The sequence below is a fragment of the Trichoderma evansii genome, assembly GCF_050947405.1.
Source record: "Trichoderma evansii strain SZMC 28006 chromosome Unknown GGI43scaffold_10, whole genome shotgun sequence".
Taxonomy (NCBI): Eukaryota; Fungi; Ascomycota; class Sordariomycetes; order Hypocreales; family Hypocreaceae; genus Trichoderma; species Trichoderma evansii.
The window spans coordinates 398,813-414,132 of NW_028145196.1; the positions used below are offsets into that span (position 1 = coordinate 398,813).

A 15,320-nucleotide genomic window follows, 5' to 3' on the forward strand; every position below is an offset into this window, starting at 1 on the left:
CGGATGGTGAGATTTGGCAGTCGTCGGTCGAGTGGTTGTGTCTGTCGACGACGAGGGGGTGGTTTAGTGCTCTGGGCTGGCCTGGGCTGGTGGCGGGAGGCGTGGCGGGTTAAAAGGCTCTCCTGGGATAGCGACAAAACGTGGCTGAGGTTTGACGTTGACGACAACAATTGCGATGGCGGTGTTTAGCTAAGCGATGACAGCGGGATTGGCAACAGGAGTTGTCGGTATTCAGCAATCTCGGCGCCCGTCTTCGCCCGTCTTCGTCCACGCGCCTTTTTCTCGCTCTCGCAGCGTTGCCGGCGTCCTCGGTTCGGAGAAGGCGACAGAAGAATATGGAGGCGGTGGGATTGGTTAGGGCCCGGCGCTGGACCTGGAGCGAATCGGAAGGGGGACAGTGAATGCGTCAGCCAGCCAGACTGGGAGGACAGCGCTGCGAGCGCGTGACAAACCCAAAGCAGGGCAGCGCAGAGCACACGGATGAGCAAGCAGGTAGTATGAGCAAGCAGTGGGTGAGTGAGCGAATGAGTGACGAGCGTGTGAGTAAGTAAACAAGTGAGAGTGAGCGAGTGCGCTTAAGTGAGCGTATATGCTATTTGTCGATGAGTCTCTTTGCCTCTCTCCTTGTGTTTATAGGTAATTGATCCCAAAACAGCAACTACCGAATGAGTGCACATATGTACATGTAATCAGACAAAGATTAGGTGATGACTCCAGGGCTTTCTTATGCAGCTCACACAGGACAGGTACGCAGAAGGTCGTATTATAGTAGAGCGCTCTATGTACCTGTAAGCAGCACGCACTCGGCGTTACAGGCTGCTTTAAAACCAGGGGGAGGAACTGGGTGAGAGAAAAGGACGCGAGGGGTACCAGGTCGCAGGTGCGCAGGTATCGGCTGACGTCTGGTACTGTCCGAGTAGCAGCGGCAGGATGGATGTTTCGCTTTAATAGATGAGCAAGAATCCGATGACGATGCCGATGACGACCGACAATTGAGCAATCAATGACTTGTTCCCCTTCGCTCCCTAGATATAACAACACGCATACAGCCAAGATGAGTCAATTGCTGAGCAGCGAGAGGCCGGACAGGGCTGGTGGAATTAATTGGGTATTCCTCAACGATTCCAGCGTGGCTGGTGCAAGGCAGATGTGCTGTAGCGTGTGCTGGAGTGGCGAGGCCTGCTCCTCGGATTCAGGCGCTTATAGGAGCCGCGTGTTAAGTGCGGAGATGGATCTCAAGCGCCAGAACGGTCGATCAATTACTGCCAAGGCAGCAGAATAAACGGAAAATATCGAATAGTGCTAATGAGATGCGAAAATCAAGGAAATAGCGTAATTGTACATGTAAAAACGGATGGGATTCGCTGTATCAGGCAGTCGATCTCTGGAGACTGTCCCGGTGACGAGAGCCACAGGCGGTGTAGGTCGAGGCCGCAATGAGGGAGCTAGCGATGGCTTGTAGGTGCAAGGAGTGCTGTAGTATGCGTATTGTATAATAGTGAGTCGTATTCAGAAAGCAGAAGAGAGTGTACAGTGGTAAAATGGTACTTTGCAGTGTAGAGCTTGGGACCTGTGACAAGCTGCTATTGGGCGTAGTGACGACTTCTCGTCCCTGTCAGCGGAGCTTGGATCCCGGAACGACCCCACAAGCAGTCGTCGGTAGAAGAAGGGCTAGAAAGAAACCAATTGATTAGGAATAGCGAGAGGCAGCCAAAGAACAAAGATAGAAGCAGCAGATGGAGCAAAGTAAGATTGTGGAGATTGATACAAGGACGAGATGCAACGGCAAGCTGCACGCGATGCGAGGTGGTGCTGCTATACTGTATTCCAAAAAGAGAACAAGGTGTATTATTGTCATGTAACTGCTGCCCGCTTCCTGCGTGCAGGCCGCGAAGTTGGCTGGGCAAGCCCGCAATCTCTGGCGAGCCTGGCCTGGAGGGTTATTATACGTTTTACAGAGCATGTGTCGACTGAATGGCGCATCAGAGATACGCAAGCACAGTTCCTGATGTGGAATGGAATGATGGGCAATCACGATCTAATCCGCGCCTCGTGGTGGTTGCTCCCGCATCAAGGCAAGAGCTTCAGCGACGGCACAGCTGCTGGCAATAGCTCCAAGCAACAAGTAGCTCCAGGTACTCCAGTGTCTTGCGTCGATATTGCATTGGACGCGGCACAAGCTGTCCATAAGCCCAGGCGAACATCAGCAGCTCTGAGAGCCTGTCGCCTCCAGTCACCTGAAAGGCTCGACTCCATCGCTCGTAGCACCCTCTGCCACTCGGTTGCCTGCCCTTGCTTTGGCTCAACGTCATTCGCTGGCCAGCAATCACATCCCATGAGCGTCTCCCTCCCCGGATGCCCCGAACCTCCTTGACCTGCGTCTGCCCTCGCCAATGGCATGGCAGCTCGACGCCCTCTCAAAGACTCCAAGTTCACTCCTTTGCCTCTCTTGGGTAGGCGGCTTTCGCCAGAAGGCAGCTTATACATATGCGAGGCACAGTCTCCAAGATGCATCCGTGCTGCCGGCCGCGGTAGACCGGGGTCCTACAGGAACAAGCACGCCAAAGGAGCGAGCGAGCAGTCCCGACTGCGGGGAGAGGCCATCGAGGGGGCCATAGAGGGGCATAGCAAGTAAAGCAAAACAGACTGAAGAAAGGCGAAACGCAAACAATGAACTTGGCCCCTCCGGTCGCCTAGAGCGACCATCTACCGATTTCAACAGACTGACCCGCAACGAGTCTCGCTCTTTGCATCTCCCCCGCTCTGGAGGAGACCTAGCATGGCCCATGCTTGTACATACGAGACGGCAGAGCGCTGTCTGTATGTTGGACCCAGAGAGAGCAGAGAAGCTGCAGGATTACCGATATACGGAGCAGAGGCCACTGTACGAACACGGAGCACATACCTGATCCTTACATGCTCGTAAGCTCCTTGCTTCAGAGGCATGTGAGGACGCATGTACTCCATACATGGACCTGTATGTGCGACGCAGCAGAGCAATGTTGCCCGCATCACGAGCCTCCACGGGGTATACAGGTATCTCGAGCTCAAGCACTGGTGGTCCGGTACATCTACTTGCATTTACAGGTTCTGCCCCGCCATGACAGCAGCCGCTACAAGGTATTGATACCTGTGCCGCCCCAGGGGTATCCAGCCATATGCATATCGCATCGCATATTGATATCGCATATCGCCGACGGAGAGCTTGGTTGCACTTTCTGGCCTACGACTTGCATGTGGCCGCGGGTTGCAATTCGCTGCAGCCAGAAACCAACAAGCGTTGCTGCATGACACCATCTGGGGCTTTATTCTCTCTTTTTCCACTATCAAACCCCATGGCCTATCACAAAGATAGACGCGCCTCGCCCCTCTCTTCGTAGCCAATACATATGGGCCTCCATGGGCCTCCCACACCCATTTGAATTCGATCCATCTCGCCATTCGACGTGGGAAGTGCCAGCGTGGAGCAGTTAGTCGAGAAGGATGGAGGCCCTATGGCTTTGGTTGGCAGAAAAGGGGGAATCTACGCAGGCAACGTGCCTCCAACCACCGCTAGATCCAGGAACAGGTGTCGTGTCGTCGCCTCAGGCGGGCCAGCGAGGCTATGGCAGAAAGAAAGGACCTACCTGAGCAGCCATAAGGCCTTGGGCGGGCTTCCGCACCTCTTGCCTCATGATTGGACAGGGCCCCGGGGCCTGTCAGAGACCCCTCCTCCAATCCAGCTCCGAGCTTCCAAGACATTCCATTCGACGCAACGTCCACTGGCCCAACCAGGTGACGACGTGCGGCCCCAGTGAAACCCGCGTGGTGGACGGGCAGCCAAGCCACGCTCTCCTGACTGGACGGCTTGGCCTGACACGAGTCGAGCCACTTGAGCTAAAGAGAAAGAACACTAAGAGGAGGTAGTATTCCGTCACTCCTCCACAATAAGCTTCCCGTCGAGTCTACTGCTAGTGTGTTAGCACAGTATAGAGCAGCCAAATATTGAGCTGAGCTGTAAGTCAGCGGGGTGAGAGAGGAGGGGCTCTTGCTGCCACTATCCGTACTACAGGTATACATAGGTAGGTATAAGCAGGATGATACTACTCCCGTATCGCCGCTACTAAGACCAATGCGCATAGCAATCACAAACTATCAGGTCCTCCAAGGCGCAGAAGGATGAACTACGGAGCCCCGTCAGGATCCAAACATGGACCGTTGGCGGGTAGCTTGTAAGCAGATGCGGGCAACATCAGCGACGCAAAAAGACAAGAGAGCTGAGCGTGACCTCGACCAGGCGCTGGGGTGATGAGAACTATGAACTTGTCAGAACCGTGTTGGAGGCTTTTTGTTACAGTATGAACAGAGCAAAACGGCAGCGGGTAACGGTACGGTGCGAGCGGGGCGTTTCCACATGGTGGCTGGACGTGGCTTTGACAGAGGAAGAAAAGCAACAGCTTGTACGGATATTCTGACTGACAAGCATATAAGCATATAGCGCCACTTTCAGCATCTACAAAGCACACAATGAAGAAAATCCGATCAAGACTCCATAAGAATTCTAGACTAAACCTGTGGGATTTCCCCAGCAGCAATATGCATAACAGCGCAAAAAGAAAGAAAAAATCGAGGGTCCAGAAATGCCCCATCTCGCAGAACGATGACGATAGATTGCTATGCTAGTAGTGTTCTATACATATAAGCGGATGATCCGCTGGCGGCCGTCTCTTAGCCCGTCACTCGCACTAAAATCAATCCATCACAGAAGCTAAAGCATGGTGGTACTTGTGATGAGGGCTTTTCTTGTGCTACGCTCCATGTAGCTTTTCTATGCTCTCCGTCTTTTTTTAACGTTGCTGCTATCGCGGCAAAGAGATAGCTGGGACCGCGGGGCATCTCTAAGCTCATGTGAGGATTCGATTTTTTTTTAGATTTTTTTTTTTTTCCTTCAATGCGAGATGTTGAGTGCCTAACTAGATTAATGCCTCCATTGATAAGCTAGTTTAGATATCGCTGAGCTACTAACGATTGATTTCGTGTTTGAGTCACGGAGACTAGACTCAATCGATGTTGGCGATGATCTTTGAGCTTGCTTGTGCAAGGGTAGCTTGGGGGAGCTCTCTGGTTGCCGCCGTAGCTATCAGCTCCCAACCAGGCTGTGGCTTTGGTGGTAGAGGAGGGGGAGAAGCTGTCAGTTGATCCCCCGCCATACACAAGGGATTCCTGTTTACCTGTAAAATCAAGCAGGATAAAACGTCAAAAATACGTCCCTCTCGTATTCAGCGAAGATGGTCGGCGTCACCATCATCATACATGTTTTGCTGCAGTAGAATTTAATATATTTTTACTCCGTAGAGCATGCAACATTGGACAAAAATCAGGGTAGCTATTGTAGCTACCTAGCTAGCTCTATGAGCCATTAACCAGATACCTAACCAAAACGAAGCACCGTCACATCATCACAGCCCGATAATGCGCGGCACCGCCATCTGACTTTTGGGCTAATGAAAAGCGCAGAGTCCTGTGACTGGCCACGTGGGGAACAAGAGCCGGCTTTTGCCACAGTGGATGATATAGAAAAAAAAAAAGATGAAGCATCAAGAAGAAAAAAGAGGAGCTGAATATCTTTTTTGTCTACCCAATGTATCTTTTTCCGGCGTGGCTTAGATTGTAGTACGAGTTACTTACATGGACGGCAAGATTCTGGGTCCCCATCTGGTGACTTTTGTCTTGTCAAAAGCCGAAGCGCACATCTTTTGTTTGCCGGGCGCTTGCTTCCGCCGTGTCATTGGCGCATTAAAAGAAACATCTGAGACAAGGAAAACGGCAGAGAGAGTGATATACGGAGATGTCGAATCGTCTGATCACTGAGCTAGTGTAAAGACGGTATGGGCATTGTATGATTGTATGATGTTACGCCAAACGGAGGATTCCTTCTTCTTTCTTTTGCCGTTAGGACCAGGGAAAAAAAAGGTTCCGTTAGAGAGGCTGGGATATTTTGTTGATCGCATCACACGCCCATCTTTTCCGCGTCGTGACTAACTAAACTAACAATCATTATGTGAGAAGAGAGTGTGTGTGCTCCGGCACTTTGCTGCATCATCTTGGCCCTCGGGCGGCGATTAACATCCCACCAGGGGGACAGGGACATCTAATTGTAGTCACGTTTCCCCCATGGCTCGTAGGGCGAGCAGATGGAAAGCAAATCATACATTGCCAGCTACACAAACGATGACGGTCACCATTTTTTGCGCTCGTGATAGCGCCGCTGTGGCTCAGCTTCTACTTGTGCTTCTTTCTTTTTTTTTTCCTTGATTTCTTCTCCGATTGTTCCGCAGATCCGGCTTCTTGGGGAGTCCACTATAGCACACCATTTTTTTTTCTCCACCATCTTGTAAGGTGTACAATGTACATATATGCGTTCAGTATGTTACGCGCAGCGTCAAGCCGTGTAAGCTCTGCTCTGCTCTGCTCTACACGGCTTCGCGCAGCGCGATGCGATGCGATGCGATGTGATTGCCACCGGCATCTAGGCGCGCCAAACGCGGGCATAACCCGTTACCGTACCGGTGCCGTAAAACCTCGGCCCTTGCAGCGTAGTATTCTGTACCTACATACCCACCATCAACATCCATTCATTCTTCTAGACTCTCAAGAGATCAACCCTCTGGAGGGCAAGTATTTTTCTCATTTCGGCAAACTTGATAGGCCAAAATTCACATCACCAGTCCCATTAGGCAATGCCCGAACAAGAAGGAAAGCTACCCTCTACAATGCTGCTAACCGCAAGCTATCAAACCAACATCCCGCCAAAACCTGCTCCCAGCTCCCAGCCAATGGAGACAGACGCAGCAGGACCATTTTAGAAGGGCAGCATTCCCATCCCATCCCATCCAATGAATCATCTCCAAAGCGGGAAGAAAAAAGAGAGATCCCGCGAATGGGAGCCGTGGCGGTGAGCACAAAAAAGACATGACCACGAGATTTGCCCAAAAGGAAACTGGGCATTCTCCACACACACACATCACGATACTGCGCTACTGCTACCCGCCGTCACGCCTCTTTTTTTTCTAACACGCATTACTACACGCACCTTTTTTTCTTTTGCTGCGCGAACGCGGGACACGCTTATAGGTTCTTTTTGAGGGTATCTGGGGCGTCGAAACGTGACACGTCTTTTTGAAGATTTTAGCGGCTATTGACACGTTCAAGCGAGCTATTTTGCCTTTTATACTAGAATGATGGATGTTGATTCGTTGAAATTATGGGAGCCTACGGAGTACTTACACGATCTTACATGCTTACCCTATACTTCCACCATTGAATCGCAGGATTCTCTAGCAAACAGCTACAACTAGCATTGAAGTAAAAGCCATCTCCGAGAGTCAGATCATCTGAGACCAGCCTCAACATTTCATAAAAAACAAGGCGTAGCACTAAACAGAATATACACGAAATCCTTCAAAAGAGGCGCCGCCACAGCGCACCGCGTCTCTTCCAATCAGACACGCAAAAGACCTCATCCCCAGCCTCCATATCACATCGCGCTCCTATGTCTGCCTTGTAGCCTAGCTTTTCAGTCCCCAACTCCGCAATCCCTTGTTCGTGACATGGCCATTACAGTAGGCAAGGGACCAAAGTAACCCATAGCCCGCGATCCTTCATTGCCTTACTGTACTAATGCATACGACTGTACGGAGTGCATATTGTTCCGATGATCGGAAACTTGTATGTAGGGTGTAGTGAGGGGAGACCTGTGTCTGAAACAAGGAGACTTTTTTTGATTGACGGGACTTTTATTATTTTACCCCAGGAAATTGTAAATCTGAATTGCAATTGGCTACTCATAATATGGCTGTTTAACGACTGCCGGACACAGCTTTTGCTCACCCCTTGTAATCGTTGAACACGTACATTCCCACCCTCTCAACTTTTGACAACCTCCCCCCAAAGCCATCTTTCCCTCTCTCTTTGTTGTCTTCCAGTCTAGGGTATTTAGTATTTAGTCTCTTATGCAATGCGTGTGATAGGGCACCATCACAACTGCTCTCGACAGGTACTTGACGCAGGGGGGGTCTAGATAAACGAACTAAAAAGTTGGAGGAGGGGGGACATATGCGCTGGCCCTGCGTCTTTGGGGCTACGGCCCTTTTCGAGTAAGAAAGAAAGAATGCGCTGGCCGAATCCTTATCGAGTGCATACATGGCTTTGGGAGCTTTAATAGTTTGGTGAGGCTTATCCAGGCATCTGTGTGTATGCTTTATTGGAAAATGGCCTGTTTCTTCGCTGGCATGAGGCTTCTTTCTAAACATTCTCGGTATACAACCTTGGTAGAATGGCTTGTATGGTGTTGTACCACCAAGTAGATCAAAGTCTTCCCATGGAAAGTATCTCGTACACATGTTTTTAGCGACGCTTAAAGGATCTTATTATAGCTATTAAGTTAAATCAATGGCTCATGTACGTACAATGCATATATGCAAGCTATTACCCTAATCCCTTGCCTTGAAGATTTTCCAGCTCTAGTCCCTTTTCCGTCATTTGGGTCGAAAAAAGTCCGTTTACGATTCTCGATCCGAGTCTTTCCCATTTTCCCTTTTATGTTCTTGACTCTTCAAGCTTCGTCATTGTCGTCGCTTTCTTGCCATACAGGTAAAAGTAAGTCCACTACAATGGGCTTGCTGAATAGCTTGCCGTCGGTATGAGGATAACTGCCCTTCATGATGGCTGCGTTCACGACACACGTCTCCTTACGGCCGGCCCTCCCCGCCAGTGCTTCATAATCACACTCATCAGATTCCGGATCACCGCCATAGCCCACTGTATGCTCATTGCTGATGCTGTTGTCGCCACTGGAGCTGTCGCGACCGCTTTTCTCTTGGGCAGCAACGCTAGAGCCCTGCTGAGCTGAGATATCCGAGAATGTCTCCGCGGACGCTGATGTCGTGTTGGCTGTTTGTTGGTCGTCCTCATAGCTGGGCCGGCCTGGGTGAGACCCGTCGTTTGAGAGGGCTGGCATCTTGCTCGTTTTGCCGGTGAGATCAACCAGGCTCATCTTGTTGTTACCCGCACCCGGATCCTCCCAACCGATGGAGACTCTCTCGGCGTAGGGCTTGGTCTTGCTCTTCAGGTCCCAGAGCACTCGCTCGGCCCCTCGTCCGTCATGAATGTGACCACAGACAGCTAGCTTGGGTCTCACTCTCCAGAGAGCCTGTCGCAGGGCCTCGCAGCCGCCAGGTCGCTGACCCTCTGGCGTATCGCAGTGTGTACGTGGCGGCGTGTGTGTCACTACAATGTCTGTCTCAAGCGGGATGAGTTCCCACAGCGAGGTGAGATCCGTGCTGTTGTCTTCCAGGCTTTTCGGAGCTTCATAATAGAAAGCCCAAAGTCCGCTGCGAGGAGAGTATGGTGAGCCAAAGACGGTAAATTCCGTATGCGGCCCCGTGGATGACTTGAGACGGATGGTTGCCGAGTCGTGGCACAGATAGGTAATGGACGGTGATGAAGCCAGCAATTGGATACATTCGGCCGGATCCTGCTTGATCTTGTTGTGGAAGCTATCGCCGTGGTGGAAGTAGAAGTCCTCGTCCAAAGTGACATCGTGGTTTCCTGAAATATACAGGCTTCACCATCAGCGCAAACAGATCTAGTCATTCTAATTCCCAACCGATGGTAGACACTTACCAGCTACGACAATCTTGGCCTCAAAGTCAGCTTCTTCGAGCCATTTGACTGCTCTAGAGAGCTTCACGTCGTCACAATCGACAGGTTAGCTTGCCGCGCTGCATAGAAATATGACGTCAAAGGCGCTGCAGCAACTCACCTCTGATTTGCTTCCCTTGTTGGTGAGATCCCCAGCATGAATCAAGATGTCGCCGGGTGGGAGCTTGACGGTGCAATTGTGAGTGTCCGAGATGCAGACGATTCTCGTCTTCCGCAGCTTTGGGGTTGCCATCGCGATTGATCTCGACCCTGTTTATCGCAGTGTCTGCCTAGGTAAGAAAGGATAGGTGAGTCACTGCCGGCTTTTCCAAGAAGAGAGTGGCAAGCTAGAGTAGAGGTGGTGAGTCGGTTTTATACATGACTGTGGGAAATTATGCGTCGTCCTCACAGGCATCGGCACTGATGCCGACTTGCAGCGTTCGATGCTATTGACTTGGACTTACCTGCTACCTTGGGTACCACAGCATCTGGCCGGGACGCGTGATTGGCCGAGGAAATGCCAGGGGTGCTGATGTGTAACTCCATCTACACCGGTTCTCCCAACGTCTGGCCATTGTTTGCTTTGCGCCGCAAAGATGCCATTTGACGATCCAGTCCTTTGACCTCTCAATTCGCGCAGCCTTGTCCAAATATAGGCACGCAATTGGGCTATGAGGTCATCATACACGTGTACCACCGTCCGTAGGCCGCTGGTAATTTCTCGTGTATGTAGGTTAGATTAAACCTCATGCTGTGCTCCCACAGATGCATTTTAGAAGAGGCATCTTGACTTCGTAATGAGCCCCAACAAGATACTTCCATCATGCTGGTTTTCTTTCTCTATTCTTCTCTGCTCTTTTGTTTCTCGTTCTGTAAACTCCCGCTTATTTATCAGCGATTGGTTTAGATCTGTATGATATTAGCCTTTGAAATGCCTTGCAACTTCGTACTATATAATCATATACGTTTAGGCTAGGATTGGCATCCTTGATAACGAGGCCAGCCACACCTCTGCACGGCTGTCACGCGATTTTTCAGCTTTGCCAGCTTCAACTGCCTTTTGGGCTGGAATATGCATCCATTGGCCGGCTTCTCATCCGCTGCATGTAGACTTTGATGTTTGTTGAACTATCTTCTCCACCGTGGCTGGACTGAATGCTCTGATAGCTGACTGGTCCTAGAAACTTCTGGCTGAGCAATTGGACAGAACCATTGTCCCCGGCATTGAGCTGAACTATGGCTCCCTGCCGCAAGCCTGCACTCGTACAATATTGGTCGTCTAATTGATGCACTGACGTAGGCAGTCATGGATTTCGGTGAGCTCGACGGCAGCACAGAGAGAACGCAGGCGATGTTATAACGTAATTTGACATTTGTTTTGATAGTGAATGCTGCACGCTTTGCTAGACGCGTGCGGTCGGTAGATGATAGAGTTGCAATGCATCAGCATTAGATTACATAGGATTGCCCAACAACTGCATGATGACGACGGCAGACTTGTATAGACGGTGGTTGAGCATTCATGTAGCCATCCGATGCTTACTAACGCTGCACGGACGTGCATGTATTCAGCTTGTGTCTTGCATCAATTGCTTTCCACGTTCTTTTTTATTTTTTAGAGACAGACCGCTATTTATTAGCGTAACTGCCTATGCCTATCACTGCCTCATTTTTGCTTGTTTCGCTGGCAGACTGAAGGACACAATGACGCATTTAGAGGCGACTGTGTAGGAGCCGTTGCGCGCTCTCTATGTCATTCAGCTCCTCCGATAGGTAGGTACCGATTCAATATCATGATTTCTTTCCCCTCATATCTCACAAATCTTACTTTGCAGCGCATTAGCCATATACGTGGCAAAATGAGTAATTCATATTCTTCATACACATCTGAGGGCATCGTGAGAGACCTAAAATAGAAGCTGGATGATAGCCTCACATAGAGTAGCACTTGTAACACTTGTACGGGCACATGGGCAATGGCCCCTTTCTTCTCGCCCCATTTATGAGCTGTCTTTGAGCTGCTCGCTACTGGCCATGCTTGTACTTGTACGATAAGTCCAGACAGAATTTTCCCTCAGTGTCTGTATCCGATACCTCGCGGCTGTCCCCGTGCACGTACTCCGTACCACGGCCCAGGTCGGTTGCGGGTGAGAGTTTGCAAGGATGATGCCTTGTTGTCTGGGGCAATACGGAGTGCAGGCCGGGAGCCACAGCAGGGCGCTTTGTCCCAGGCAGAGAGAAGAGCCCACTCACCTTATCCACGTAAACACTTACTCTGTTATACTTTACAATTAGTGTCATGTGTTGGTGCTTGGCTGTGATGGCGCTTGGCTGTGATGGCGCTTGGCTGTGATGGCATTTGGCAGCATGGCGATGTGACCTTGGTGGTGTTGACTTGCAATATCCGGTACCGCATCCAATTAATATCGGCAAAGTCAAATAGGAAGTGGAATGGCTGCTACGGCACTGCATCCATCAGGTGCACAATTACAAGCGCCGTCACCACGAGAACCGCTGCATGCTACTGTAAATACACGCTGACAGGGATCCGTCGTCTTCCTCACAGCGCTCCGTGCCCACTGGAAACCGCCTCTGTAGCAACATGCGAGCCCCGCCATCATTACATGTAGCCACCAGGCATTGCTACTAACTGCGCAGCCCGTGCTCTGATGTTCCTCTGTGCTTCCATCTTCCCTTGAACACACAACAGAGTGGGGGTTTTTGGCAAGGTTCAAATGACAGAAAAGAAAAAAAAAAACAGAAAACCCGCTTTGCAGAAAGTTTCTTCATCATGGTAATTAAACGCAATCGACAGCAATATCTTTGAGTTCCACCAAATGCCCATCCATGTCGAGGAAATAGCCCAAACGGACCTGGCGTCATGACAAGCCCAGGCCTTGGTAAATTAGCGGGTGGGCCAGGCCTGGAAAGCCCGCCAAACCAACAGAACAAGAGCGGCGGTATGGCCGGGATGCGCAGCCAAATCCTTGACCGCATTGAAGCCAGCAATTAACAGCCCGGCTGCACACGAAGGTACTGCTACTCTGGCGCTGCGAGCAATCCATGCAATGCTGGCGCATGCGCGCTGCACAGCCAGGTTCCGACTACTTGCAGCGTCGCCTGTACATGCAACTGCAGCAGCACGGCACTGCGCTGCGTCCCCTTTAGCAGCGCCGCCAGTAGCGCACCTCGCTAGAAGCCAGAGCGGTTAGCCAGCGGACCAGGCCAGCCAACCACGACGCCTCCTCCAACCTCCATCGCCAACTCGGCCTCTAGCTCGCCTCTCTCCCCCTTCTCCAGCGAGATTGCAACTGCTCGCAGCATCTTCTTTCGCCTTGCGGCTGGAGCTCTTTGACTTGTCGACGCTCAACTGGTCCTGTGTGGCGTGTGCATCGGCCGGCTTGATTCTCGTTGTGTTTGTCAGGAGAGCTTCTTTGTTGCGTGAAATTTTACCTCGGATTCTTTCATTCGTTTATTACAGCTGGAAAAAAAAGAAAAAGCAAAAAAAGTTACTGCATGTCTCAGGGGATCGCGACAGACCGACTTCACGAATCTTGGTGAACTTGGCGGGCGCGCAAATCAACTACTTTGACCGCCTCTACCGATCACATTCTTCTTCTCAACTCCATATTCAAACTACCAATTTTTTTTTTATTACTGCCACATCACATTTACCGCACAGCTGTCATTTCTTGACCCGATTACGCATTCGCCATATACAGAATAAGGAGCAGAGCTGCCGGTATCATTCGATTCGACTACTGCTATGGCTGCCATTTCAGCGGCTCGGGGCGCTCCCACAGCCCTGACGCCACCGAGCAGCAGCCATGGAGACGAACCCTCCTGGAGGTACCGGAACCAACACGAAGTAAGTTTACGACGACAGCCAGGTTTTCTTTTTTCACCGCCACATACCTGCCACTTGTGCCATCGCAACGCCTGCATGATATGGTCCGATGAGACCCTTTGGAATGCTTGGGGAAACATGGGCTAACCTCGTTGCCATCATTTAGGAGGCCTATGACGATAATGGTGCTGGATATTACGGCGACGAATCGATTCCTCGTCAGAACGGAAACTTCGACTCGAGCTATGACGCCAAGACACGAAAGATGATCTCGGCGGATACTCTATCGAACAACCAGTGGGATGCACATGCGGAGAGTGGTGTTCAGTCGCCCCAATTCGACAACATCCGATCGGACTGGTCGACTGGCGAGCCTGAGACGGATGAGATGACCCGTGGGCGGGCTGATTCTACGGTCAACAGCGAGGTGGAATCCAAATGGATTCACCGAGACATACTGGCACAGATCGAAAGCGAGGAGCTGCAGGCAGCTGGCTTTATCCCCAGGTCACGCGCTCCCAGTAAGCAGCGACGAGACAAGAGTGCTCGGCGGGGTACCGACGCCGGCGAGCATCTCCGATTGAAGCAAGACCAGGCACCCGAATCTGGAGAGGCCTCGAAATCTGCCTTGGATCTTAGAACTCCGGAAGAGGCTGCGGATGAACAGGAGAATAACTCTGCGCAAAACGCAAAGGGCGGATCTCGGATACCTGTTCCCAAGGTGAGTCAAGCAATACAGATACCAGAAGAGCCATGCAGAGCCAGCATGGACGTCGTCTGTCAACATGGGCTAATGATTCTATAGACACGCTCCAGGAGTGCTAGTGCCACTCTCAGAGAACTGACCACCAACGTCCCTCCCGAGAAGCCCAAGCCAGCGCAGCGCTCTGCTACAGAAACTTCTCCCAAGAAGATTGGAGCCGCTGGCCGCAAGAACTCGGAGCCGGCAAACGCGAAGCCGAAGACGGCGGCTGGTAGACCCAAGACTCGTTCGGGTCCCAGCAAAGATTCTACAACTACACGACCTACTACACGCTCTGGAGAGGCTTCTCTGAGCAGTAGCCGCCAGCCCGAGGGCAACCCACCATGGATGGTTAACAGCTATAATCCCGATCCTCGCCTGCCACCCGAAAAGCAACTCATTCCTACCGTCGCAAAGAGACTTCAGCAAGAGAAGTGGGAACAGGAGGGCACATTTGGTACTGCTTACGATAAGGACTTCCGACCCTTGAACGACAGTTCGCTGATGCGAGAGAATTCCGTGCCACTGGGAGAGCGAGAGCCTAAGCAGGAGCCACCAGCTCAAGAGGAGATGGAAATACGAGCACAAACACCCGAAGCAGCTGGGCCGTCGGATGAGTGGCCGCTCAAGGCGGAGGCTCCTAAGAGCCCCCCTCAGGTGCGGCTGGGCTCATCCTATTCCACGATGCCCAAGATCTCAGACATGCAAGCACCAAAGAGCCCTCTGCCTGGCCAGCGACCCCCAATGACACCCCAAGGAACTCAAGGAACAGCTCAGTCCCAGAGCCAGCTCAGCGAGAAGCCCCAGACCCCCCAAAGGATCCCCGATGTCCCCGACGACCAAGATCAGAAAGGCGGCTGCGGCTGCTGCGTCGTCATGTAAATCAGAACTATGCAAGCAAGCACAGCGATGCAGTTTTATTTCTTCTTCTTTCTCTCTCAAAGCAACTGCGAATCTTTTGGCATTCACACATGTTATTATAACTAGGCAACTACTACCAAAGAGCATAAATCAACTAATCCGTACATATCGAGAACACTCTTTTTTCTT

General features: G+C 51.3%; 2 protein-coding genes across 2 annotated transcripts; one reads left to right on the forward strand and one right to left on the reverse strand.

Annotated features, from left to right (window-relative positions):
- The first annotated feature begins 1,529 nt into the window (after nt 1-1,529).
- GGI43DRAFT_45839 (uncharacterized protein) lies at nt 1,530-2,645 on the forward strand. The gene has a single exon (XM_083209858.1). The coding sequence runs from the start codon at nt 1,778-1,780 to the stop codon at nt 2,372-2,374; it is 597 nt and encodes a 198-aa protein (XP_083060456.1). The 5' UTR covers nt 1,530-1,777; the 3' UTR covers nt 2,375-2,645.
- Nucleotides 2,646-8,487: 5,842 nt separating this feature from the next.
- On the reverse strand, nt 8,488-10,200 carry GGI43DRAFT_46201 (Metallo-dependent phosphatase-like protein). Its single transcript, XM_083209861.1, has 4 exons — nt 10,146-10,200; nt 9,803-10,028; nt 9,664-9,724; nt 8,488-9,588 (listed from the first exon to the last, which is right to left on the reverse strand). Exons 2-4 carry the CDS (start codon nt 9,932-9,934, stop codon nt 8,594-8,596), a joined length of 1,188 nt encoding a protein of 395 aa, XP_083060457.1. The 5' UTR covers nt 9,935-10,028; nt 10,146-10,200; the 3' UTR covers nt 8,488-8,593.
- Between the last annotated feature and the right edge of the window lie 5,120 nt (nt 10,201-15,320).

Excerpts from the sequence above, each read along its gene's own strand:
- GGI43DRAFT_46201 (XM_083209861.1), bottom strand. The coding sequence starts at position 9,934 with ATGGCAACCCCAAAGCTGCGGAAGACGAGAATCGTCTGCATCTCGGAC. Across the intron at positions 9,725-9,802 it reads ACAAGGGAAGCAAATCAGAG|CTCTCTAGAGCAGTCAAATG; the intron begins GTGAGTTGCTGC and ends GACGACGTGAAG. Across the intron at positions 9,589-9,663 it reads GGCCAAGATTGTCGTAGCTG|GAAACCACGATGTCACTTTG; the intron begins GTAAGTGTCTAC and ends TGTATATTTCAG.
- GGI43DRAFT_45839 (XM_083209858.1), top strand. The coding sequence starts at position 1,778 with ATGCAACGGCAAGCTGCACGCGATGCGAGGTGGTGCTGCTATACTGTA.